This window comes from Oncorhynchus gorbuscha, linkage group LG08, assembly GCF_021184085.1.
Source record: "Oncorhynchus gorbuscha isolate QuinsamMale2020 ecotype Even-year linkage group LG08, OgorEven_v1.0, whole genome shotgun sequence".
Classification (NCBI taxonomy): Eukaryota; Metazoa; Chordata; class Actinopteri; order Salmoniformes; family Salmonidae; genus Oncorhynchus; species Oncorhynchus gorbuscha.
This window is the reverse complement of record NC_060180.1, coordinates 61,822,007-61,845,323: the sequence shown is the minus strand read 5'-3', so window position 1 is coordinate 61,845,323 and position 23,317 is coordinate 61,822,007. Positions and strand designations below refer to the sequence as shown.

The following is a 23,317-nucleotide window of genomic DNA, read 5'->3' as shown; positions in this document are numbered from 1 at the left end:
CATGCTGTCAATTAACTTCTGAGCCACATCCTGACTGATGGCATGCTGTCAATTAACTTCCGGGCCACATCCTGACTGATGGCAGCCCATTCTTCCATAATCAATGCTTGGAGTTTGTCAGAATTTGTGGGTTTTTGTTTGTCCACTCGCCTCTTGAGGATTGACCACAAATTCTCAATGGGATTAAGGTCTGGGGAGTTTCCTGGCCATGGACCCAAAATATAATAGTTTTTTTTGTTCCCCGAGCCTTTTCACTTTTGCCTTATGGCAAGATGCTCCATCATGCTGGGAAAGGCATTGTTCGTCACCAAACTGTTCCTGGATGGTTGCGATGGTTGGGAGAAGTTGTTCTCAGAGGATGTGTTGGTACCATTCTTTATTCACGGCTGTGATCTTAGGCAAAACTGTAAGAGAGCCCACTCCCTTGGCTGAGAAGCAACCCCACACATGAATGGTCTCAGGATGACAGATCTCCAGCCTTGTCTTCGTGAACACTCACACCTGTATTAACAAGAGAATCACTGACGTGATGTCAGCTGGTCCTTTTGTGGAAGGGCTGAAATTCAGTGGAAATGTTTGTTTTGGGATTCAGTTCATTTGCATGGCAAATAGGGACTTTGCAATTAATTGCAATTCATCTGATCACTCTTCATAACATTCTGGAGTATATGCAAATTCCCATCATACAAACTGAGGCAGCAGACTTTGAGAAAATTAATATTTGTGTCATTCTCAAAACTTTTGGCCATGACTACTACCCTTAAAGTTTGGGTCACTTAGAAATGTTAATGAAAGAAAAGCTATTTTTTGTTAATTAAAATAACAAAATTGATCAGAAATACAGTGTAGACATTGTTCATCTTGGAAATTACTATTGTAGCTAGAAACAGCAGATTTTTCATGGAATACCTACATAGGAGTACAAAGGCCCATTATCAGCAACCATCACTCCTGTGTTCCAATGGCACGTTGTGTTAGCTAATCCAAGTTTATCATTTTAAAAGGCCAATTGATAATTAGAAAACCCTTTTGCAATTATGTTAGCACAGCTGAAAACTGTTGTTCTGATTAAAGAAGCAATAAAACTGGCCTTCTTTAGACTAGTTGAGTATCTGGAGCAACAACATTTGTGGGTTTGATTACAGGCTCAAAATGGGCAGAAACAAAGAACTTTCTTCTGAAACTCGTCAGTCTATTCTTGTTCTGAGAAATGAAGGCTATTTCATGTGAGAAAATGCCAAGAAACTGAAGATCTCGTACAACGCTGTGTATTACTCCCTTCACAGTACAGCTCAAACTGGCTCTAACCAGAATAGAAAGAGGAGCGGGAGCTCCTTGGTCATGTGACCTAATGACCTCAAACAAGGTTCAGAATGTCCACTGACTACCCTTTTATATTGCACACACTTTGATTTGTCCCTTTACATCTCAGGTGATTTTGTATGAATTTTTAATTTCTTATTTCAATAGCTCCTTGGTCATGTGACCTACTGACCTCAAACTACTTTCAGAATGTCCACAGACTGGCGGAGACGTGCGCCGCGAGGAGCCCAGTGCGGTAACGTGACCAAGCCCGGAGAAGCTGGCGGAGCCCCTGGGAGAGTTCTCTTTCTTTGTGAAGGGCAAGACACCCTGGAATGGGTTCACCCCGAGAGAGGGGCCCAAGCCCTGGAAAGCGTCACGGTTCCGGCGGCATCTGGTGAGCTCTCGCTGGCCCTTGAAATTCCGGGGGAGAGGATGGAAATCTCGTGCCGGGGAGTACCCATATCCGTAGCAGATCTCCAAGGTGAACAGCCTCTGACATGTTAGAACAATGTAGGTAAGGGAAGACGGCAAAGTCAGATCCATAACTTCTTGAAAATAGTACCGTAGCCCTTGGAGGGCTCTTCCAACCCCTACTCTGTGTGTTACCTATTTGAGGGAGTCTCTCCAACAGCCAGGAGACAAACTGTCTCTAGCATGTTAGTATATGGGGGTAAGGGAGATAACGAGGTAGCTCTCTAGCAAGGCTCTTCCAATCCCTCACTGTATGTCACCTGTTTTCAGGTGTCGCTAATGATGCAAACCAAACGGGAGTTACCGCGGTACTAGTCTATACGCAAAGAGAGCCCTGCAGATGGTGAAGGCTGTTGATCGTTAACGGAAGGCGGCAGTCGGTCCTGGAATATGGAGCATTCCGTCAAGCATGAAAATGTGAGGGCGGTTCCACCAGACTGCATCCCTGGCTTTGGCTGGGAGGGGGGAGTTAAGTCCTGGAAGACGGCTGATGAAAGTGTAGTACTGGCGTCAGTCTGATCACAGAGCAGCTGTGGTGAAACGTTTAAACAAAGGTTTGAATCGAACGCTGGCTTTGGCTGGACCCGCTAACAGTGGAGCACTAAATAGAGAGGGAAGGTCTGCCAGGGTGCGGGACTCTACACATTCTATGCGGGAGCTCTCCTCCATGCTCCTTGGAGCATGTAGTGGCGATGGTATGTGCCTTACAATTAGCTGACACTACCAGGCCCGGGCTTGCCTGAGTGTGGAACACCACACATTGTAGGTGGGGAAGTCTACTCTACGCTCACTAGACTCGAGGCAGAGACTAAACCCATTGGCCCCACAGTGATAGGATGGATCTGGCTCATGCCCTACGAAGTGGGGAGAGGTATCTCCAGTTTTTCTGGGGAGGGAGGCCTACATCTGATGTGGGTAGTACCATTCATGCCCATTGATTTGCTGTGGACCCATAAAACGTACGGAAGAAGCCTAGGTTCCCACTGGGCATGGATCACTGAATGTCAACTTGATGAAATTCAAAGGAGCATACCCACCTTTCGCGGTCGACTCAAATAACCCAGGCCGAACTCTGGGCAGCACTCAGGCTGTAGAGGTTGGAGTGGGGACTTAGTCTCTGAGTGGAAAAAAGCGGGGCTGGTCACCAGGTGCACAGAGCCTGTTTCAGGTTCCTGACTGCGGGAATATTTTGAAGTCTTAGTGTCTGGGGAGGGGTGCTTAAGTGTGGGTGCCCCGGTTTGCAAGGTTATGGAGATGGCTGAGACCCGGCCGGGACACGGAGATGGGTGATTCCTAGTGAGAGGGGTGTTTGACTGAGTAGGTGTGGAGGCCTGGAGGTCTATAGTTCCAGGTAGTAAGCTATACACTTTCAGGCCCGGGGAGAGGGTGGCAGGGAATGTAGGCCTAGAGTCAGAGGTCTCCGGGAAAATGGGGGCCTGTCTGCAGGTCAGGACAGCCCCAGGGAGAAGGCCCAACTGAATAGGTGTATGAGTGATCCTGTCCTTCAGGGGGGCAGAGCAGGCAAATTAATGTAAAATCGTGTGAGATTAAAATGTATAAACTAAAGGGTGTGTAGTGTGTAGGCCCACTGAATGTACATTCTGAAACTTGTTTGAGGTCAGTAGGTCACATGACCAAGGAGTTATTGAAATTAGAAATATAGAAAAACATAGGAAAATTAAATGTAAAATCACCTGAGATGACAATTGATGAACAAAAGGGTATGCAATATATAAGGCTAGTAAGTGGATGTTCTGAAAGCAGTTTCAGGGTTTTAGGTCACATGACCAAGGAGCTATTGAAGTAAAAAACATTGAAAAACATTGAAAATTAATGTAAAATCATGTGAGATGACAATGGACAAACAAAATGTTGTATTACATATAAGGATACTCAGTGTATATTTTCAAAGTAGTTTGAGGGTTGGAGGTAGAGGTCGACCGATTAATCGGAATGGCCGATTAATTAGGGCCGATTTCAAGTTTCCATAACAATCGGAAATCGGAATATTTGGGCGCCGATTTGCCGATTTTTTTTTTTTTTTTAAACATTTTTTTTTTCTTTTTATACCTTTATTTAACTAGGCAAGTCAGTTAAGAACACATTCTTATTTTCAATGAGTTGGGTTAACTGCCTTGTTCAGGGATAGAACGACAGATTTTCACCTTGTCAGCTCGGGGGATACAATCTTGCAACCTTACAGTTAACTAGTCCAACGCAATAATGACCTGAGGAGAGGGACGGAAGCTATACTGTTACACTGGCAATACTAAAGTGCCTATAAGAACATCCAATAGTCAAAGGTTAATGAAATACAAATGGTATAGAGGGGAATAGTCCTATAATAACTACAACCTAAAACTTCTTACCTGGGAATATTGAAGACTCATGTTAAAAGTGTTAGGGTTGCGTCAATCGAATCTGGCATCAGGACAGAAGGTGACACGGAGTCACCGAGAATCTTCTATGTTTTTTATTATTAGTCAAGCAATAAATGGTAAATGCAATTTTTGTATATACGGGTTCACTGTAACACCACGCAGGGCAGAACAGAGAACTGACTAGTTCCTGACAAAGTTCTTCTAATATACTCTGACAACAGTAGTTCCCGCTTCTGAGCTGGCCTGTCAGAGTAGAGGCTGAGCGTGGTTTAGACTCACTCAGCCTATCGTTGGCGCACAGGCTGGTCCCAGCCCCCCAGGCGCTCCCATTGGCAGGTGTAGCTGTTGCTGGGCAGAATATCTTATGAGCCCACACCTCTGTTTCCCGTTATTGCCAAATTTGAGTTCTAACAAAAGACAGTCTGTTTTCACAACACTATGCTCTGTATGTGTCCCCCACAACTCATGATACACCCAAGGTTAGCCATAGCCTTCCCGCTAGTCACACCATATGTTGCAAAATGTTGCTTCCAGCACACACAGACACCCTCATGATAGGCCAAGCACATTTCCAAAACCACACAAAAGGAACCACCAGCTTTCATATGTTCTCATGTTCTGAGCAAGGAACTGAAACGTTAGCTTTCTTACACAGCACATATTGCACTTTTACTTTCTTCTCCAACACTTAGTTTTTGCATTATTTAAACCAAATTAAACATGTTTCATTATTTACTTGAGGCTAAATTGATTTTATTGATGTATTATATTAACTTAAAATAAGTGTTCATTCAGTATTGTTGTAATTGTCATTATTACAAAAACTTTTTAAAAATCGTCCGATTAATCGGTATCTGCTTTTTTGGTCCTCCAATAATCGGTATCGGTATCAGCGTTGAAAAATCATAATTGGTCAACCTCTAGTTGTAGGTCATATGACTAAGGAGCTATTGAAATGTGAAACTTTTTCATATTCTTGTAAAATCTCATGAGATCCAAATAGAAAAAACAAAAGGGTCTGCAATCTGTAGGCCCACTGAGTGTACATTATGAACCTTGTTTGAGGTGCGTGGGTCACATGAACAAGGCGCTATTGAATAAAATATTTAAAAAAATAGAATGAGATGTAAATCGACAAAAAAAGTGTGTGCAATATGTGTCTGCCATTGGGTTAGCTAGAACCAGTTTTGAAAGTTGGTTACAGAGCAATGGTTACAGAGCTATTGAAATTTGATTTGTTTTATTTGTCACTATGTTGACAGTCCCTAACTGTGGTTGGTGGACATAAGGAAATCTACATGCAAATATCCATCGAATATCCAACCTGAATCTGTCTTTACCTCGGTGCATGCTGCCCCAGCTGAGGGAAATGTGAAATGGTGCGTAATGTCGGAGCAAGAGTTGTAGAAATGCGTGGACCAGCAAATGCAGCGCAGTTTTCATACGTAAAGAGGGACGGCTCTTTTGAATGCCTCAAAGCCATCCAGGTGAGAGACTAACTATTTATATCAGAATCTTTACTATCAAACAGTATTCAGGGGCCCACCTGTTTTGAGCCCAACATTTATATATATATATTTGTTTTGCTAAAAATGTTGGGCTATATATATATATATATATATATATATATATATATATATATATATATATATATATATTGGGTGGCTCACCTGTTTTGCATGTTATTTTGGCATGGTCTCTTTTTCGCTTTCTTGGATAAGGCTCCAAAATGCAGTTGCTTCATTGTAGCTCAGTGCTTTCTGTGGAGGTGAGGCAGCCAGCGGAAAAAACAGAGTGTTGGGGTTAGTTATGTTCTCTAGTTGAGCTGTGACTGGCTCAGTGTTCTGTCACTCATGGGGACACTACTTCGCAACAAAATCTACAGGGAGAGCTCAGAAATTCAAGCCCCTTGTGTGCTGCCATAGATTTACATTAGAAGTGCCCATCCAAGAAGGATCAGGGTCATTGGCCACAGATAAAATGACGTCAAATCACGTTATATCTGCCATAGCTTTGATTGGACTGATCATGTCAACATCATACTTTCAAACTCGTAGCTAGCAAGCTAGACATGCAGTTATCAACATGAATCAAGTCGACAATCTACTGGCAAGCCCTTTTCAGTCCTTGTCATATGAATAGAAATTATAGATAAAACCGTATCCTTGCTCATTGGCCATTAGCCATGAACATTACACAACATGTTGGACATAGCAAATTCAACGATGAGTTGTTTGGAAGGACTCAGTGGCTAACTGCAAGCGTTGCAAAGCAATCACTAGCCTGCTATTTAGTGGAGAGCGTGTGTGTCCAAGTCTGGGTTTAAGGGTCTCTTTTCCAAGCTTAAAAGGATAAACAATCAACACCATGGTTGAATACATTGGCCATGCTGTCAATCCAAAATTACATCTGCCGAGTTCAAAACAACTGGAAACTCGGAACTGGGAAAGCTCAGACTTCAGTGAGTTCAAAACAACTGGGAAAATACGTTTTGAACTCGTCCAACTCGGAATTCCAAGTCGGGGACTTGGACCTCTTTCTCGAGTTCCCAGTTGTCTTGAAAGCACCATAAATCCCAGACTATGACGTCAAATTGCCAGACTATGACGTCAAATTTTGATAACAAAATATGCCCACAATAAGGAACGCCGCACCACCTTCCTGTTCATTTGAGCACAGCACAACAAGGTGAGTCCAAAAATGTCTCTGTCTGCTGCTGCATAAATTATGTAATATACTTTGTTGTATAGTAAGCTGTAGCACATGTGCCTCACCATAATAATTTGGTAAATTTACCCCTCTTAATTTCACCTACTGTTCTGACTTGGTGGTGCACATGTAGCCTATAGCCTGTTTTAGAGAAATGTCATCATCAAATATTGTAAGAGCTTTCATTGTCTGCTTATATGCCCCCTTTATTTATCCTACGGTTCTGACTTGGTGTTCTGGGAGAATACTGTAAGAACGGCCCATGTTCTGAATTCTGTCGCTGTACATTTCAAAAGTGCTGAACAAATAGTATATTGACTATGCCCGTCCTAACTCGCTCATTAATGTCTTAATCTAAATTATGGATTGGCTCTTATCCGCTCATCGTTCCCTTATGCGATAGTTTGTACATCTCAATTGTCAGTAGAAACCACATTTGTTTAAGCAAGTCAGCTATGTTTTAAAAAAGGCAGTAAATGAGGCTGAATGAACTGTTTCGCTGCCAGACAAGGCTCAGCTGATAGCCAGGTGTAGCGGTGGTAAGGATTCACTACTATTGTGCTGAAAAGGAAGGTCTGCTGTTGGGACAGCTTTATGTAGGCCCTAACATACTGACCAAACCGCACATGCAAGTTGATTTTGTTCACCCAAACCAGACGTTATCAGGACACAGAGGTTACAATAACATAACAAACTCTGAACCAATTATATTAATTTGCGGAAAGGTCAAAAAGCATTAAATATTTATGGCAATTTAGCTAGCTAGCTTGCAGTTGCTAGCTAATTTGTCCAGGGATATAAACAAATAACAATTAATCCACAGATAAAACGGTAAACCAAATTTGTTTCTCGCTATCTCTCCTCCTTGCTTCAGGCTTCATTTTCTACTTTGGGCTTTATATGGCGGGTGACAACCAACTTTACAGCATTACTACAACCGACTGGAATGTGGACCTCAGCTAATCTTTCAATCAACCACGGGGGTATATGCTCCTCAAAACCAATGAGATGGCACGAGGGTAAATGCTCCTAAAAACCAATGAGGAGATTTGAGAGGCAGGACTTAAAAAGTGTTGAGCATCACAAATAAACTCAGCAAAAAAAGAAACGTCCTCTCACTGTCAACTGCGTTTATTTTCAACAAACTTAACATGTGTAAATATTTGTATGAACATAACAAGATTCAACAACTGAGAAATAAACTGAACAAGTTCCACAGACATGTGACTAACAGAAATAGAATAATGTGTCCCTGAACAAGGGGGGGGGTCAAAATCAAAAGTAACAGTCAGTATCTGGTGTGGCCACTAGCTGCATTAAGTACTGCATCTCCTCCTCATGGACTGCACCAGATTTGCCCGTTCTTGCTGTGAGATGTTACCCCACTCATCCACCAAGGCAACTACAAGTTTCCAGACATTTCTGGAGGGAATGGCCCTAGCCCTCACCCTCCGATCCAACAGGTCCCAGACGTGCTCAATGGGATTCAGATCCGAACTCTTCGCTGGCCATGACAGAACACTGACATTCCTGTCTTGCAGAAAATCACGCACAGAACGAGAAGTATGGCTGGTGGCATTGTCATGCTGGAGGGTCATGTCAGGATGAGCCTGCAAGAAGGGTACCACATGAGGAAGGAGGATGTCTTCACTGTAACGCACTGCGTTGAGATTGCCTGCAATGACAACAAGCTCAGTCCGATGATGCTGTGACATGCTGCCCCAGACCATGACTGCCCCCCCCCACCTCCAAATCGATCCCGCTCCAGAGTACAGGCATCGGTGTAACGCTCATTCCTTTGATGATAAATGCTAATCCGACCATCACCCCTGGTGAGACAAAACCCTGGCTCGTCAGTGAAGAGCACTTTTTGCCAGTCCTGTATGGTCCAGCGATGGTGGGTTTGTGCCCATAGACAACTTTGTTGCTGGTGATGTCTGGTGAGGACCTGCCTTACACCAGGCATACACGCCCTCAGTCCAGCCTCTCTCAGCCTATTGCGGACAATCTGAGCACTGATGGAGAGATTGTGGGTTCTTAGTGTAACTCGGGCAGTTGTTGTTGCCATCCTGTACCTGTCCCGCAGGTGTGATGTTCGGATATACCGATCCTGTGCAGGTGTTGTTACACGCGGTCTGCCACTGCGAGGACGATCAGCTGTCCGTACTGTCTCAGGCGTCTCACAGTACGAACATTGCAATTTATTGGCCTGGCCACATTTGCAGTCCTCATGCCTCCTTGCAGCATGCCTAAGGCACGTTCACACAGATGAGCAGGGACCCTGGACATCTTTCTTTTGGTGTTTTTCAGAGTCAGTAGAAAGGCCTCTTTAAAAAGGCCTAATTTTTCATAACTGTTACCTTAATTGCCTACTGTCGGTAAGCTGTTAGTGTCTTAATGACCATTCCACAGGTGCATGTTCATTAATTGTTTATGGTTCATTGAAAAAGCATGGGAAACAGTGTATAACCCCTTTACAATGAAGATCTGTGAAGTTATTTGGATTGTTACAAATTATCTTTGAAAGACAGGGTCCTGAAAAGGGTGTTTCTTCTTTTGCTGAGTTTAGAACCAAGCTCTATTTTAGTGACCGGCTATGCACACGCTCGTGAGCAGTGTGGGTGCAATGATTGAATAACATGCGTGTACATTTATTTTGCAACCCTCGCGCACACGAAGTGAGTGGTGTAGTCAGCATGTAATAGTTTGTGGGCACCGTTATTCACCATAACATGCTGACCGCATGCACCATCGGGCAAATTGATTTTGTTCACCCACATCAGACGCGACCAGGAAACGAAGGTTGAAATGTCAAAACAAACTCTGAACCAATTATATTAATTTTGGGACAGGTCAGAAAACATTAAACATTTACGGCAATGTAGCTAGCTAGCTTGCTGTTGCTAGCTAATTTGTCCTGGGATATTAACATTGGGTTGTTATTTGACCTGAAATGCACAATCCTCTACTCTACAATTAATCGACAGAAAGAAAACATGAAACCGAATAGGTTTCTCCTCATCTCTCCAACTTCCTTCAGGCTTCTTTTTCTTCTTTGCACTTCATATGGCGTGGTTGGCAACCAACTTTACAGCATTACCACAAAGAGGAACTGAGTTTGGACCTCAGTTTATCTTTCAATCACCCATCTGGGTATATGCTCCTAAAAACCAATGAGAACCAATGTCTATTTTAGCGCATGGCCACGCTGATGCTCGCTGACGTGCACAAGCAGTGTGGGTGCAGTGCAATGATGGAATAATATGTATGTGTACATTTGTTTTGCATTGTGGTCAGCATGTTATAGTTCAATTAATGTATTGTTTAGTGTTGTGTAGTGGCTTTGCTGGCATGCATCTTAAAGAAAATTGGGACTTTTCCCCACCAAAATTCACATGCTAAAATCGCCACTGATTACTATCATAATTTAGGAGCATGTTCCTACTGAGAGGTTTGCGGTCATTTCTAACGTATCACCGTCGACATGAAAAATTGTGAAGTCGAGGAAATTGACAGAGGAAGTACAGTACAATGCTCTTCTGTAAATGATAAATGGAGATTAGTAGAGTTGGCATACAAGACAAATCTACTCCTTTGTGCCCCACCAGAATACCAGATTATTATGAATGAATCGACACCACAGGACAATATTAGAAAATAAGGGGTTAGATACAGTATTGTAAATTATTTTTTCTTTCCTGAAAACCGTAAACACATTAGCATAATTTGGAGCAAATGCTGCTTCCATCGCCGTTCCCTGGCGTTGGAGGTAAAAAGAGCCAGCATACTATAAAAAGTTAATTTTGGTTAATTTCAAAATAAAAGCAGAAGGGGGAAGCAGACCTTCAGAGCGTTTCTCTAGATCAGGGGTGGGCAACTCCAGTCCCCAAGGGCCTGATTGGTGTCACACTTTTTCTCCATCCCTAGCAAACACAGTTGATTAATCAAATTGCATTATTAACTGAAGATCATGATTAGTTGATTATTGGAGTCAGGTGTGTTAGTTGGGGCTGGGGCAAAACTGTGACACCAATCAGGCTCTTGAGGACTGGAATTGCCTAGGCCTGATCTCGATAGTGGGAGAGGGCTTCTAGGCCTCCTGCATGAGGGATGTTCGTATAAAGAACATCCATATTTATAAGTATATCATAAGATTCAAATTTGACATTCTCAAGGATATTTAATACATCATTGTTGTCACCCAATAATGCTGGAAGGGAAGGAACCAAATTTTTTATGAAAAAATCTACAAATTGGGATAGGGGTTCTGTGAGGCTGTCATTATCAGAGACTATAGGTCTCAGAGGAGGATCAGATAGTTTGTTGTGAATCTTAGGTAGGCCATAGTAAGCTGCACATACTGGGTGAGGGGTGATGAGGAAATCCCTATTCTTTTCAGCAATCCAAAATTGGTCTAAAGCAGGGGTTCCCAAACTGTTTCACTCGGGCCCACCTTCCAGCATTCGGGAGCATCACACACAATTCTTTACATTTTGCCATGTCTAATGTGTATTCATGTAATATTTGAGTGACAAAAAAATTACAACATGATCTATGGGCAAAAAACCTAAATAAAAAAACATTAGCTGACATGGTCTAGTTGATTTCGGGCTCCCGAGTGGCGCAGTGGTCTAAGGCATTGCATCTCAGTGCAAGAGGCGTCATAACAGGCTGTATCACAACCGGCCATGATTGGGAGTCCCATAGGGCAGCGCACAATTGGTCCAGTGTCATCCAGGTTAGGATTTGGCCGGGGTAGGCCATCATTGTAAATAAGAATTTGTTCTTAACTGACTTTTCCGTTTAAATAAAAATAAATTGAAATGTTTGCCACATTAACAGAGAAAATCGCCACCTTTCTAAAAGAACTGAAGAGGCACACACTGGAGAAAAACCAGAAGGATACTGAGCACTACTCCAAGGGCACGGTCTATGACCTGCATGGTGTCAGAACCAGGTACTGATCCAAGTTCAGCCCTATGTGGTCCCAAAGGAACCGAGACACCAACTACTCATCTGTCAGCGAGAGAAAAACTTCTGATGCGAGCACTCTGTCACATTATCTCTGTCTCTGCTTGGTCTTTTCAATGACAAGCAACATGAGATCTAGAGAGCAATTGTTCAAAACATTCTCCCACCTCTGCATAAAATTACTGTCTTCTAAGCCAAAAGTGGGAGCTTTGTTAATTCTAAGCCCCAGAGGGATATGTTTCTCCCTCCAATACTCAGATAAGAGGCGAGACTCTTTCTTTCTCTGTTCTTCCAAGTCTCTGTTTGTCACTACCTTACACAGATGCGCAGGTTGACTCATAACTCGCAGTCATGCGGTTATATCCGTGTGGTGTTAGAGTTGCGTAAATTAGAATCTGGTATCAGGATAAATATAACAATGAGTCACCGATTGTATACTATGTATTTTTTATTAGCTAAGTAATAAATAAATGGCAAATGCAACTTTCGTATATACGGGCTCACTGTAATACCACGCAGGGCAGAACAGAGAACTGACAAGATTTATGTGAACAGTATTCTTTATACTGTGATAGACAGTTCCAACCCCTCTGTTGGCCTATCACAGTAGAGACTGCGCATGGTTTAAACTTGCTCAGCCTATTGCAGGCGCTCAGGCGGGTCCTGTTATCTAACAAAAGACCGCTTGTTCTGCAACCCCACGCTCTGAATGTGCCCCCCCCTAACTCATTGCACAGTTCCTGTCTTTTTTCCATCATGAGAAAGGCCCATGGCCCTGAAGCTTTTAACAATGTTTCAAGTCAGCTATGTTGCATAACACATACATACATCCACACAAGCCAACAGCAGATAATATTCAATCATATATATGGTAATGGCTATAATGTAAAACACAGGATTCAACAGTGGCGGATGGCTTTAGGGTCATGAAATATTGTTCGGAAGAAGGGTGGGTGGCGGGTTGGTTGAATAAAGACAAAACAATGCATTAAAAGTCCATAAATGTATAATTATTGTGAAATTCATATCTATAGGCTACAGTGAGGTTTTTCTTACATTGTTTTTTTTCTGGCATTACTGTGTAGTATATGCCTAAGCTTTAGGGCCTAACTTGTATGCTCGCCAATATAACATTAACGTCTAGCTACCCAAAGGTTACGTGTTCAGAATCTCATTATGGGCAACTCAAGCATTTTACATAATTAGCAACTTTGCAACTACTTACTACTTTAACTACTTTGTAACTACTTAGCATTTTAGCTAACCCTTCCCCTAACCTTTTAACTAACCCTTTCCCTAACCCCAACCTTAACCTTTTAACCTAAGTCCTAAACTTAACCCTTATCCCCTAGAGCTAATGTAACAGTATAACTTTAGACCGCCCCCTCCCAGGCGCGAACCAAGGACCCTCTGCACACATCAACTACAGTCACCCACGAAGCATCGTTACCCATCGCTCCACAAAAGCCGCGGCCCTTGCAGAGCAAGGGGAACCACTACTTCAAGGTCTCAGAAAGTGACGTCACCGATTGAAACGCTATTTAGCACGCACCACCGCTAACTAGCTAGCCGTTTTACATCCGTTACACTAACATTAGCCAAATTTGTAACATAATGTATGTTTTGCAAATTCGTAACATATTGTATGAATTGCAATCTGTAAAATATTGTACGATTTGCAATTCGTAACATATCATAAGAAATGGATGATGGACATCCACCAATTAATACATACCATATGAAACATAACAAATCATACTAAATGGAGTGTCTCGGATTTATGTACAGAATAATGAGAAATGCTCTGAGACCACATTGCATAAAAGCTGATAGCATATTTCAACAGCATAGAATATGCATCCAAGCCTAACTGAAATCTTACAAGAAACATGTTGGGTAGTTTACACAGCTATTCATTTCCTTAAAACCAGTTAAACTGATGCCATTTGGACATTTTGCACAGAATATCTTTCTGTATTTTTATTTTTGTTATTACATTTTCTCCACGGCCCCAAACGTTTTTGCTGCATGAGAGAAGCAGAGATGAAAGAGAAAACTGTACCAATGTCAACTACGTTGAAGCATTCATTCTATCGATGTATCACATTCTGGTGAGCAAATGCTTATTTACTAGCCTCGTTATTATGTCATTTTCTTCTGTTACTTTTTGATTTTATATATTTTTTAAACTTTTGTTTATTTTCGTAAAAAAACAACTATATTTATTGAACTGCATTGTTGGTTGAGGGCTTGTAAGTAAGCATTTCACGGTAAGCTGTTGTATGTGACAAATCCGATTTGATTTGATTCTAAGGCAACAAGTCAGCTAATTTTTGTATTATTAAAATAATTTTTGTATTTAACCTTTATTTAACTTGGCAAGTCAGTTAATAACAAATTATTATTTACAATGACGGCCTACCCCGGCCAAACCCTACCCCGGCCAAACCCGGACGCGAGGCCAGTTGTGCGCCGCCCTATGGGACTCCCAATCAAGACCAGATTCAAACCAGGGCCTGCAGTGACGCCTCTTGCACTGAGATGCCGTGCCTTAGACCACTGCGCCAGTCGGGAGCAAAGGACAGAAGATAATCTGCATGTATCTAATCATAGACAAGTTGACTAACAAATACCCTACCAAAGTGTCAGAAATTATAAGCAGAAACATAGGCCTATCTGAAAGCCAATCTGCCATCTTTGACTCTATAACGCATTTTCTATATTTTTGTTAGGGTCTGTTGCGGGCCTCAAATGTTCACATAGTCGGGCGGTGGCAGATGAGTTATTGGCATGTATAAAGGACATATCTGCATCTGAAGCTAAAACCTGTTCTCCTATTCTCCCCTCAGATTTGGAGAAGGCATGCACTTTCCATTCCTGCCAGCAGAAGAAATAGTGGAGCTTACCTTTGTGGCAAACACACACTCTCTCTCCCTACCCCTCAACGTTCAAGCAACCTAAGCAGTAGATGAAACTGTGAATTAAGTTGAGAATTTGTTTTGTAAAAATGAACAAAACATTAAAAAAATATAGGACAAAACACACATCACGACAAGAGAGACAACACAACACTACATAAAGAGAGACCTATAAGACAACAACATAGCAAGGCAGCAACATATGACAACACAGCATGTTATCAACACAACATAACAACAACATGGTAGCAACACAACATGGTAGCAGCACAAAACATGGTACAAACGTTATTGGGCAAAGACAACAGCACGAAGGGCAAGAAGGTAGAGGCAACAATACATCACGCAAAGCAGCCACAACTGTAAGTAAGAGAGTCCATGATTGAGTCTTTGAATGAAGAGATTGAGATAAAACTGTCCAGTTTGAGTGTTTGTTGCAGCTTGTTCCAGTCGCTAGCTGCAGCGAACTGAAAGGAGGAGCGACACAGGGATGTGTGTGCTTTAGGGACTTTAAACAGAATGTGACTGGCAGAATAGGTGTTGTATGTGGAGGATAAGGGCTGCAGTAGATATCTCAGATAGGGGGGAGTGAGGCCTAAGTGGGTTTTATAAATAAGCATCAACCAGTGGGTCTTGCGATGGGTATACAGAGATTACTAGTTTGCAGAGGAGTATAAAGTGCAGTGATGCGTCCTTATAAGGAGCATTGGTGGAAAATCTGATGGCCAAATGGTAAATAACATCTAACCGCTCGAGAGCACCCTTACCTACCAATCTATAAATGATGTCTCCGTAATCTAGCATGGGTAGGATGGTCATCTGAATCAGGGTTAGTTTGGCAGCTGGGGTGAAAGAGGAGCTATTATGATAGAGAAAACAAAGTAGATTTAACTTTAGCTTGCAGTTTTGATATGTGCTGAGAGAAGGACCGTGTACCGTCTATCCATACTCCCAAGTACTTGTATGAGGTGAATACCCCAAGCTCTAAACCCTCAGAGGTAGTAATAACACAACATTTGGATTTTAGTTTCCACTGTCACGTGATGGAGGTGGCAGCATCAAATAATAATTTTCCCGGAAGTACCCATGCGTACCCGGGCACAGTCCTGCCGGCTCCAGCGGACGATAATGCATTGCACCATGGCCTCGCTGTAAACCGAATGAAACCCCCAGTATATTGTATTTTACCGGCAATCCGTTACCATCGGCGCCTTGATCATGGACCTCCGGTCCAGAGGCTTTTTTAGGAGGCATTGGAGTTGTCAATAGTAACCTTCAAGTGCGATATTAACACATTTTCTGCCCTGTCACTTTTGCACGTTTTGGGAATTTAAAGACGAAGTGACAGCACTCACCTAGCTAGCTGCTAAGTCAATAAAGGCACACTTTCCATTTGGAGGAGAGGACAAGAAACTACATTAGCTACAATTTTAAGTAATGGACAATAGGTTATAAAATACTGTCTTTTTTTCCATTGTTTATTCAGGTCTTCCCTCCGACCCCTCAGACACTTCATACCCGGTAAGAATATTGTGCTTAAGTTCGATACCTGCTATTACGCTGTGAAAGACTAACGCACGGATGAAGGCCCTGTTCTGTCAGTCCATTTTACAAGATTTGCTAACTTGGCTAAATAGCTTGCTATCTTTCAGAAGAATAACTAGCTAGCTAATGTTAGCGGCTAGAAATAATCTTGGCTTTAACTGTGTTTGTCTGTGCTCGTCAAAACGAGCCTGGTTAGTTAGTTAACCTTTGCATGAAATTGGGTTGGAACAACTCTCGAGCATTTCATTATTGAAGTTCGTTAGCTAGCCAGCTCAGGTCTGTGTTTGAAGTTGGTGAACTTATTGTTGTTAAATTAGCTAGCGAGCTAATGCTAGTCTAGTATGTTAACAAGGTAACTTAATGAGATTTCGCAAATCTTTCATCAATTTGACAGTTCCCATCGAAACAAATGGTGTAGATTCACGCTTTACTTCAAGATGCCAATCTGGCAATTTACTCGCAAGTAAGTGTATTTTTATCACACTGTTTTAAAATTGCTAGTTAACGTCGGTTAACCTGCCCATAAAGCTGTAGCCAAAGCAATTGTCATGCTGGGCTTTCAATGTGTGGCTTAGTCGGGCCTAGAATGAATACTACTTGGAAGACTAGCTTGGAAATTAACATGTGATTGAAAGTCTTAACTATTTCAGTTGGGTACAAATAAAGTGATATTTAATATTACAATCCACAATGTATATATGTGTAGACATGTCACTGCAGAATTTCAGGTGGACTTAAGTTAGCGAACTAATTTACTGTAGCTAGTCAAGTTCACTCACTCATTACTATGAGACACGTAGGCTACTACAGGCTAGCTAGCGGTGTGTGAAATCCAACATCAGTGGTCCTCCCCGGCATTGTTAGCACGCTAGAAGGCCTTGCTTGCAATTTGATCTACCAGTAACTAATGTTATACCTAATCTACCCAGGAAAACGTATCATGTTAGTTATCATACGTTCATTTAATGGTCTTTCGTTTTATTTAGCGCCAAAAACAGAGTGGGCTAGCCAGGGATGGGATAACATATGGAAGCTAACTGGTGGCTAACACCGGCTAGCTAGCTAGCTAGCCAGCCATATGACACGTCTTCCTAATGTGAGATGTCCTCTTTAGACCATGTGCTATCAGTTTGACACGACATCTTTTCATGCTTTAATTAATGGCATGTCAAAAACACTGTCGGGAAATTGCTTAAACATTTTAAAGGCCGCAATATACACGTACCCTGATTCCATGTTGGTCTACAATTCCACATTCCTCAAATGCGAAAGTGGAGTGTGTTGCTTCCCAGTAAAATTGTAAATGTTATTTAAATTGTTAGTTGTCATCTGATGTTATGTGGACATCTCTGAGGAATCTGAAAAATTGTAACCAACACATGTCCACAGTAGAGACAATCTGTTACAAGCAAATGGAGGCTACTGGCAAGTGAACTTTGACCTGAAAGACATTCATACTAAATAAAGTTAGTTCAAAGTTAAAACAGTGAGTGAGATGTACAAGCTCAGGCTGGCGTGAACCTAATCTCCAATGGTGCAGAGAAGAGATTTGAATTCCACAACCCAGGAGCAGTTTATTTTTTGCAATTTCTAATTTGCAGACTTGTCATGTCAAATTCAGCTCTCTATGACAATCTCAGACCCCCAAATAGTCTCTCATTCTGAAAGGAAATGTTAGTTATTCCCTTGGTGTGACATGTTCTTTATTGGCACCATCTGCCAGGAGGATCAATAGATTGTTCTGTCTGTTGTGACTGGAGTGTAGCATAGTGAAACTGCCCCTGTAGTGATGTGGTAACTCCCATTAACCCAATGCACCCTCAGGAGTGAGTTGGTGTCTTTTTGTCTAAGGTCTAAATAGCGGTTTATGGGTATTTTGGAACTCTGCACAACAACATTGTGTCACTGGAATGGCATATTTAGACTGGACTTCTGGAAGCCCATGAAATGGTGTTCTAACACAAGGTCTAACCTATCTACTGTAACGTTTCCTACTTTGTAACACCAACTTGTGACCAGTGTCGGGTTATTTGGCACTAAGCCTTACTGCCATGACCTACTACAGCAGACAAACACTCAGGGTTTCTCATGAATATGTCATTAGGTACAGAGGGTAGCTTCGTGAGGGCAACCGCAAGTTAACTTCTTAGGCGGTTGATACAGGGATTTCCCAAGTTGGCTTCTGACCTTTCTGCTCTTTCGCTCACTGGGCATGGTGTCCAGGTAATTATTGTACATCTAGTGTGCCTAGCCCAGTCCAGCTGACCCAGTATCAATATGGAGATTAATGTCTTGGGGGATTTAAAAAAATTAATTCACCTAAGTTTTTGCTCATTTTGGTAACTAACTCTTCCTCTTCCTCAGATTGGCTGGCTAGTCAGCGCCACCCTGATGCAGAACCACGTGAAATGAACAAACCACCGCAGCCTATAACGGGACCCACCTCTGTCCCACTCCCCTCCCCCTCCCCTGGCCTGACACAGGTGAGAGCCAGTGACAAGACCCAGCTCGCTCTGACAGATCAGAGTTCATTAGGCAAAAAACATGAGACAATGTTTTGAAACCGTGAGATTCTACATGGGTTTTATTCATTACACAAAGACTTTTGCAAAATGTTTTGCAACAGAAAATGTTCACTCCAAATGGAAAACAGTTTGCAAAAAAAAACCTGAGTTTCTATTGGACAAATTCCTATAGGTCCCTCCCCGTTTCATCAAGTTTGTGTCAGTTTGGTTCCATTTGGTTCTTAGTGAATACAAAGATTAAACTGTTTACCATTTACTCTAGGAACAAAACCAAATCGAACAGGGAGGGTCCTACCTGCCTTTTTCACTGCTAAATGTTTCCCCTTGCAAAACGTTCTGCGACTAATAAATACACCCCTGAACTTGTCCAATAAGGATGATCATTTTTGTTTTCCTTTCTGAAGCGTTTTGCTACATTGTATCCTACTGAACACAACCCATCTTTGGCAGCAAGTTAGCTGGCTAATGTAGTTGTGTTTCTCTGCCTCCCCTCTTTCCCAGGCTACCTATGCCTCTGGACAGCCCACTTCTCTTGTCTTCGCCACCCAAACACCTCAACAAATGAATTCTGCACCGCAGCCACGACAGGTAGTGCGCTCTACTTCTTCTGCTACTCAATTGCTCCTTGCATCTTCCACTCTTGCCAACACTCTTTCAATGTCGACTCTTCTATGTCTTGCTGAGTGTAAGACCCCTACTTCAATTCTTTAAGGTCCAATGCAGCTGTTTTTTATGTAAATATCAAATGTTTTCTGGGTAACAATTAAATACCTTACTATGATTGTTTCTTTTTTCTGTTTTAATTGAAAACAAAAATATATTTTCTCAAGCAAGAAATTTGCTAGGACTGTCTTGAGTTAGGGGCCTAATTTGTTGAACCTAATTGGGAGGATATGAAACCTCTGAACTAGCTGTTATTGGCCAAGAGGTTTGAAACTCATTGTTATTGCTCTATTAACTTATACCGCCTTGTGACGTCGCCAGGCAGGCCAAAACTCCATCCCACCAAAACAGGCTGAAATTTCAGACGGTCTTTTCAAACAGCTCTTATACTCAAAGGGCATTATCACAATTTTCACAGTATTATTCCAATCTCAGTGTGGAAATGTACAGTACCACTCAAAAGATTGGACACACCTACTCATTCCAGGGTTTTTCTTTATTTTTGCTATTTTCTACATTGTAGAATAATAGTGAAGACATAAAAACTATGAAATAACACATATGGAATCATGTAGTAAACAAAAGTGTTAAACAAATCAATATATTTGCGATTCTTCAAAGTTGCCACCCTTTGCCTTGATGACAGCTTTGCACACTCTTGGTATTCTCTCAACCAGCTGCATGAGGTAGTCACCTGGAATGCCTTTCAATTAACAGGTGTGCCTAAAGTTAATTTGTGGAATTTCATTCCTTTCTAATGATTTTGTGCCAATCAGTTGTGTTGTGACAAGGTAGGGGTGGTATACAGAAGATAGTAAGGACTTGGTCTTTTTACCAAATAGGGCTATGGCAAGAACATCTCAAATAAGCAAAGAGAAACAACAGTCCATCATTACTTTAAGACATGGAGGTCAGTCAATCTAGAACATTTCAAGAACTTTGAAAGTTTCTTCAAGTGCAGTTGCAAATACTATCAAGCACTATGATGAAACTGGCTCTCATGAAGACCACCACAGGAAATGAAGACCCAGAGTTACCTCTGCTGCAGAGGATAAGTTCGTTATAGAGTTACCAGCCTCAGAAATCGGGAAATAATTGCACCTCAGATTTCAGCCCAAAGAAATTCTTCAGAATTCAAGTAACAGACCCATCTCAACATCAACTGTTGAGAGGAGACTGCAAAGAAACCACTGAAGGACACCAATAAGAAGAGACTTGCTTGGGCCAAGAAACACAAGCAATAGACATTAGACTGGTGGAAATCTGTCCTTTCGTCTGAGTCCTAATTTGAGATTTTTGCTTCCAAACACTGTGTCTTTGTGAGAAGCAGAGTAACTGAACGGATCAGCTCCGCATGTGTGGTTTCCACTGTGAAGCATGGAGGTGTTGTGGGGGTGCTTTGCTGGTGACACTGTCAGTGATTTATTTAGAATTCAAGGCACAATTAACCAGCATGGCTACCACCGCATTCTGCAGTGATACGCCATCCCATCTAGTGTGCACTTAGTCCCACTATCATTTGTTTTTCAACAGGACAATGACCCAAAACTCACCTCCAGGCTGTGTAAGGGCTATTTGACCAAGAAGGTGAGAGACTGAGTGCTGCATCAGATGACCTGGTCTCCACAATCACCCGACTTCAACCCAATTGAGATGCTTTGGGATGAGTTGGACCGCAGAGTGAAGGAAAAGCAGTCAACTAGTGCTCAGCATATGTGTGAACTCCTTCAAGATTGTTGGAAAAGCATTCCAGGTGACTACCTCATGAGCTGGTTGAGTGAATGCCAAGAGTGTACAAAGTTGACATCAAGGCAAAGGGTGGCTACTTTGAAGAATCTCAAATAAAATAAATATATAAATAAATAAAATATATTTAACACTTTTTTTTGGTTACTACATGATTCCAAATGTGTTATTTCATAGTTATGATTTATTCACTATTATTCTACAATGTAGAAAATTGTAAAAAATAAAGAAAACCCCTTGAATGTGTAGGTGTCCAAACTTTTGACTGCTACTGTATGTGTATATGTAACATACAAATCATGTTTTTGGCTGCACTGGGCCTTTTAACTCCAACTCTTGCTCAACTGTAACGCTTTGGTCCAACCTGTGTGTAACGGTCTTTCTGCTTAACTGCTTTGGTTTAGTGTGTGTGTGTGTGTGTTTTTTTTTTTAAAGGTCTATCTCACCACTCTCTGGCTACCAACCTTGACCTCTTGCTCTCTTTTTCTGTCCTCCCTCCCAGTTTGCCACCGGGCCCCGTGCTTTACACCAACAGGTACTAACTCCCCTTACCCAAAATGTCTGCCGTCTCAATAGGACCGTAGTGCATTAATACACATTTCACTTTAGAGAAGGATGAGGCTCAACAACCTTTCTTAGTTCTGACCAGATCCAGCTGTAACTGCACCCAAAACCACCTGATTGAATGAAATGTATATATTTTTTATCAATTAAGACCTTGAGTAGTGGAGTGCTAGAATCTGTCCCTCAGCCTTTTGTGGATCTCCAGGACCAGGGATTCCCCCAGTGAAGACATGCAGGCTGGTAAACCCCATAGGCTACCCCTGGTAACACCTAATATGACACCACCCGCAGTAGGGCTGTTCAGTAAAGGTACTAGGCACCTCAGCAGTATGGTCTGCCGGTTTTACATTTCACCTGTATATGTGTAAATTGGTTACCCCAATCAAGCAAAGTGCTGGCCAAACCACTTGCTAGGCCTGCAAACAGAGGCATCGATGAAACTAGAAGACGTATGCTAACCCCTTGGGAATTTAAGTCTGTTACCCTCTAGCTTTATTTCTGCAACGTCTTCATATTTTCTGATGGTCAGCTGCATGTGAAAGACTGATGTTTTGCACTGCTAACTGTAATGTCTTGAGTGATTTACTCTTGCTTCTTACATTCTCTCTCACATTCCTTCCGCTCTCTATTTTTTACATTTTTATTACTTTTATCTTCCTATTTTTCTGTTCTCTTTCTGTCACCCTGCCCCCTTGTTCTCTGCTTGTGTGTTGTCCGGCTGAAGGGTGGATACAGGGCACTGCAGGTAACAGCTTCTCACTTCCTTCTCATCTGAGTGTATAGAACCTGAGGGCTGATTGCACAGCCACACAACAACAACCATGTCATACAGAGTCGATATTGTACAATTTTTAGGGTAGATGCGAGTTGTGATTTATGTTAAATTGTAGCAGACATTTCTTTCCACACGGCCCTGATAGTTCTCAGTATTTGATGTACTAATCTGGATGGATATGCCCCCCCCCCCCCCCCGTGGAGTCTCAACTATCTGACACTTTCAGTATGTGACATTTTAGCCCTGCGGTGCACGTGCACGTGCACACACACACACAAATATACTGACAGTTTCTGTCCCTCCCCCATTTTTCTCTAGCCTTACTATGCCAACAGACCCACCATGCCCACCAGTGTCACCCGGGTCCAGACCAGCAGTGGGCCTCGTCCGGTTGGTCCCACCCACATCTACCAGCCCAGCTCCCAGATGATGATGATCCCTGGTCAGCAGCTGTCCTTTGCTGGCTCCCCCCCAGGGCTACTTCATCCCCCCTGGACAGGTACCACAGCTGGTCATCACGTTATGCTAACGGTCAACTTGACTAGAATAAATGGTTGCAAGTTTTTGGAATTTATGAAAATCTGGGAATTTTTGGAAAGTAAAAAAAAAAAAAGTGCATCCCTAATTATCACACCGCTCATGCAGTATTCCAGCTGTATTCCAGCAGTCTAAAGTCAAGAGGTAATGTTACATACTATTGTAGATATACCTAGATATACCTAAACAGAGCAAACAGGTAGCTTG

General features: G+C 42.2%; 2 protein-coding genes across 3 annotated transcripts in view; both read left to right on the top strand.

Moving 5' to 3' along the window:
* Positions 1-5,487: 5,487 nt before the first annotated feature.
* LOC124040673 lies at positions 5,488-23,258 on the top strand. Its single transcript, XM_046357750.1, has 10 exons — positions 5,488-5,644; positions 14,687-15,117; positions 16,242-16,276; positions 16,695-16,763; positions 18,665-18,783; positions 19,327-19,413; positions 21,022-21,075; positions 21,737-21,769; positions 22,892-23,072; positions 23,227-23,258. The coding sequence occupies exons 2-10, from the start codon at positions 15,014-15,016 to the stop codon at positions 23,256-23,258; spliced, it is 714 nt and encodes a 237-aa protein (XP_046213706.1). The 5' UTR covers positions 5,488-5,644; positions 14,687-15,013.
* The window catches only part of LOC124041938 (eukaryotic translation initiation factor 4 gamma 1-like), a 40,174-nt gene continuing 39,785 nt past the window's right edge, over positions 22,929-23,317 (top strand). For both annotated transcript variants that reach the window (XM_046360132.1, XM_046360131.1), the window contains exon 1: positions 22,929-23,072. The gene's annotated coding sequence lies outside the window, so the exon portion shown is untranslated. The remainder of the gene's footprint in view (positions 23,073-23,317) is intronic.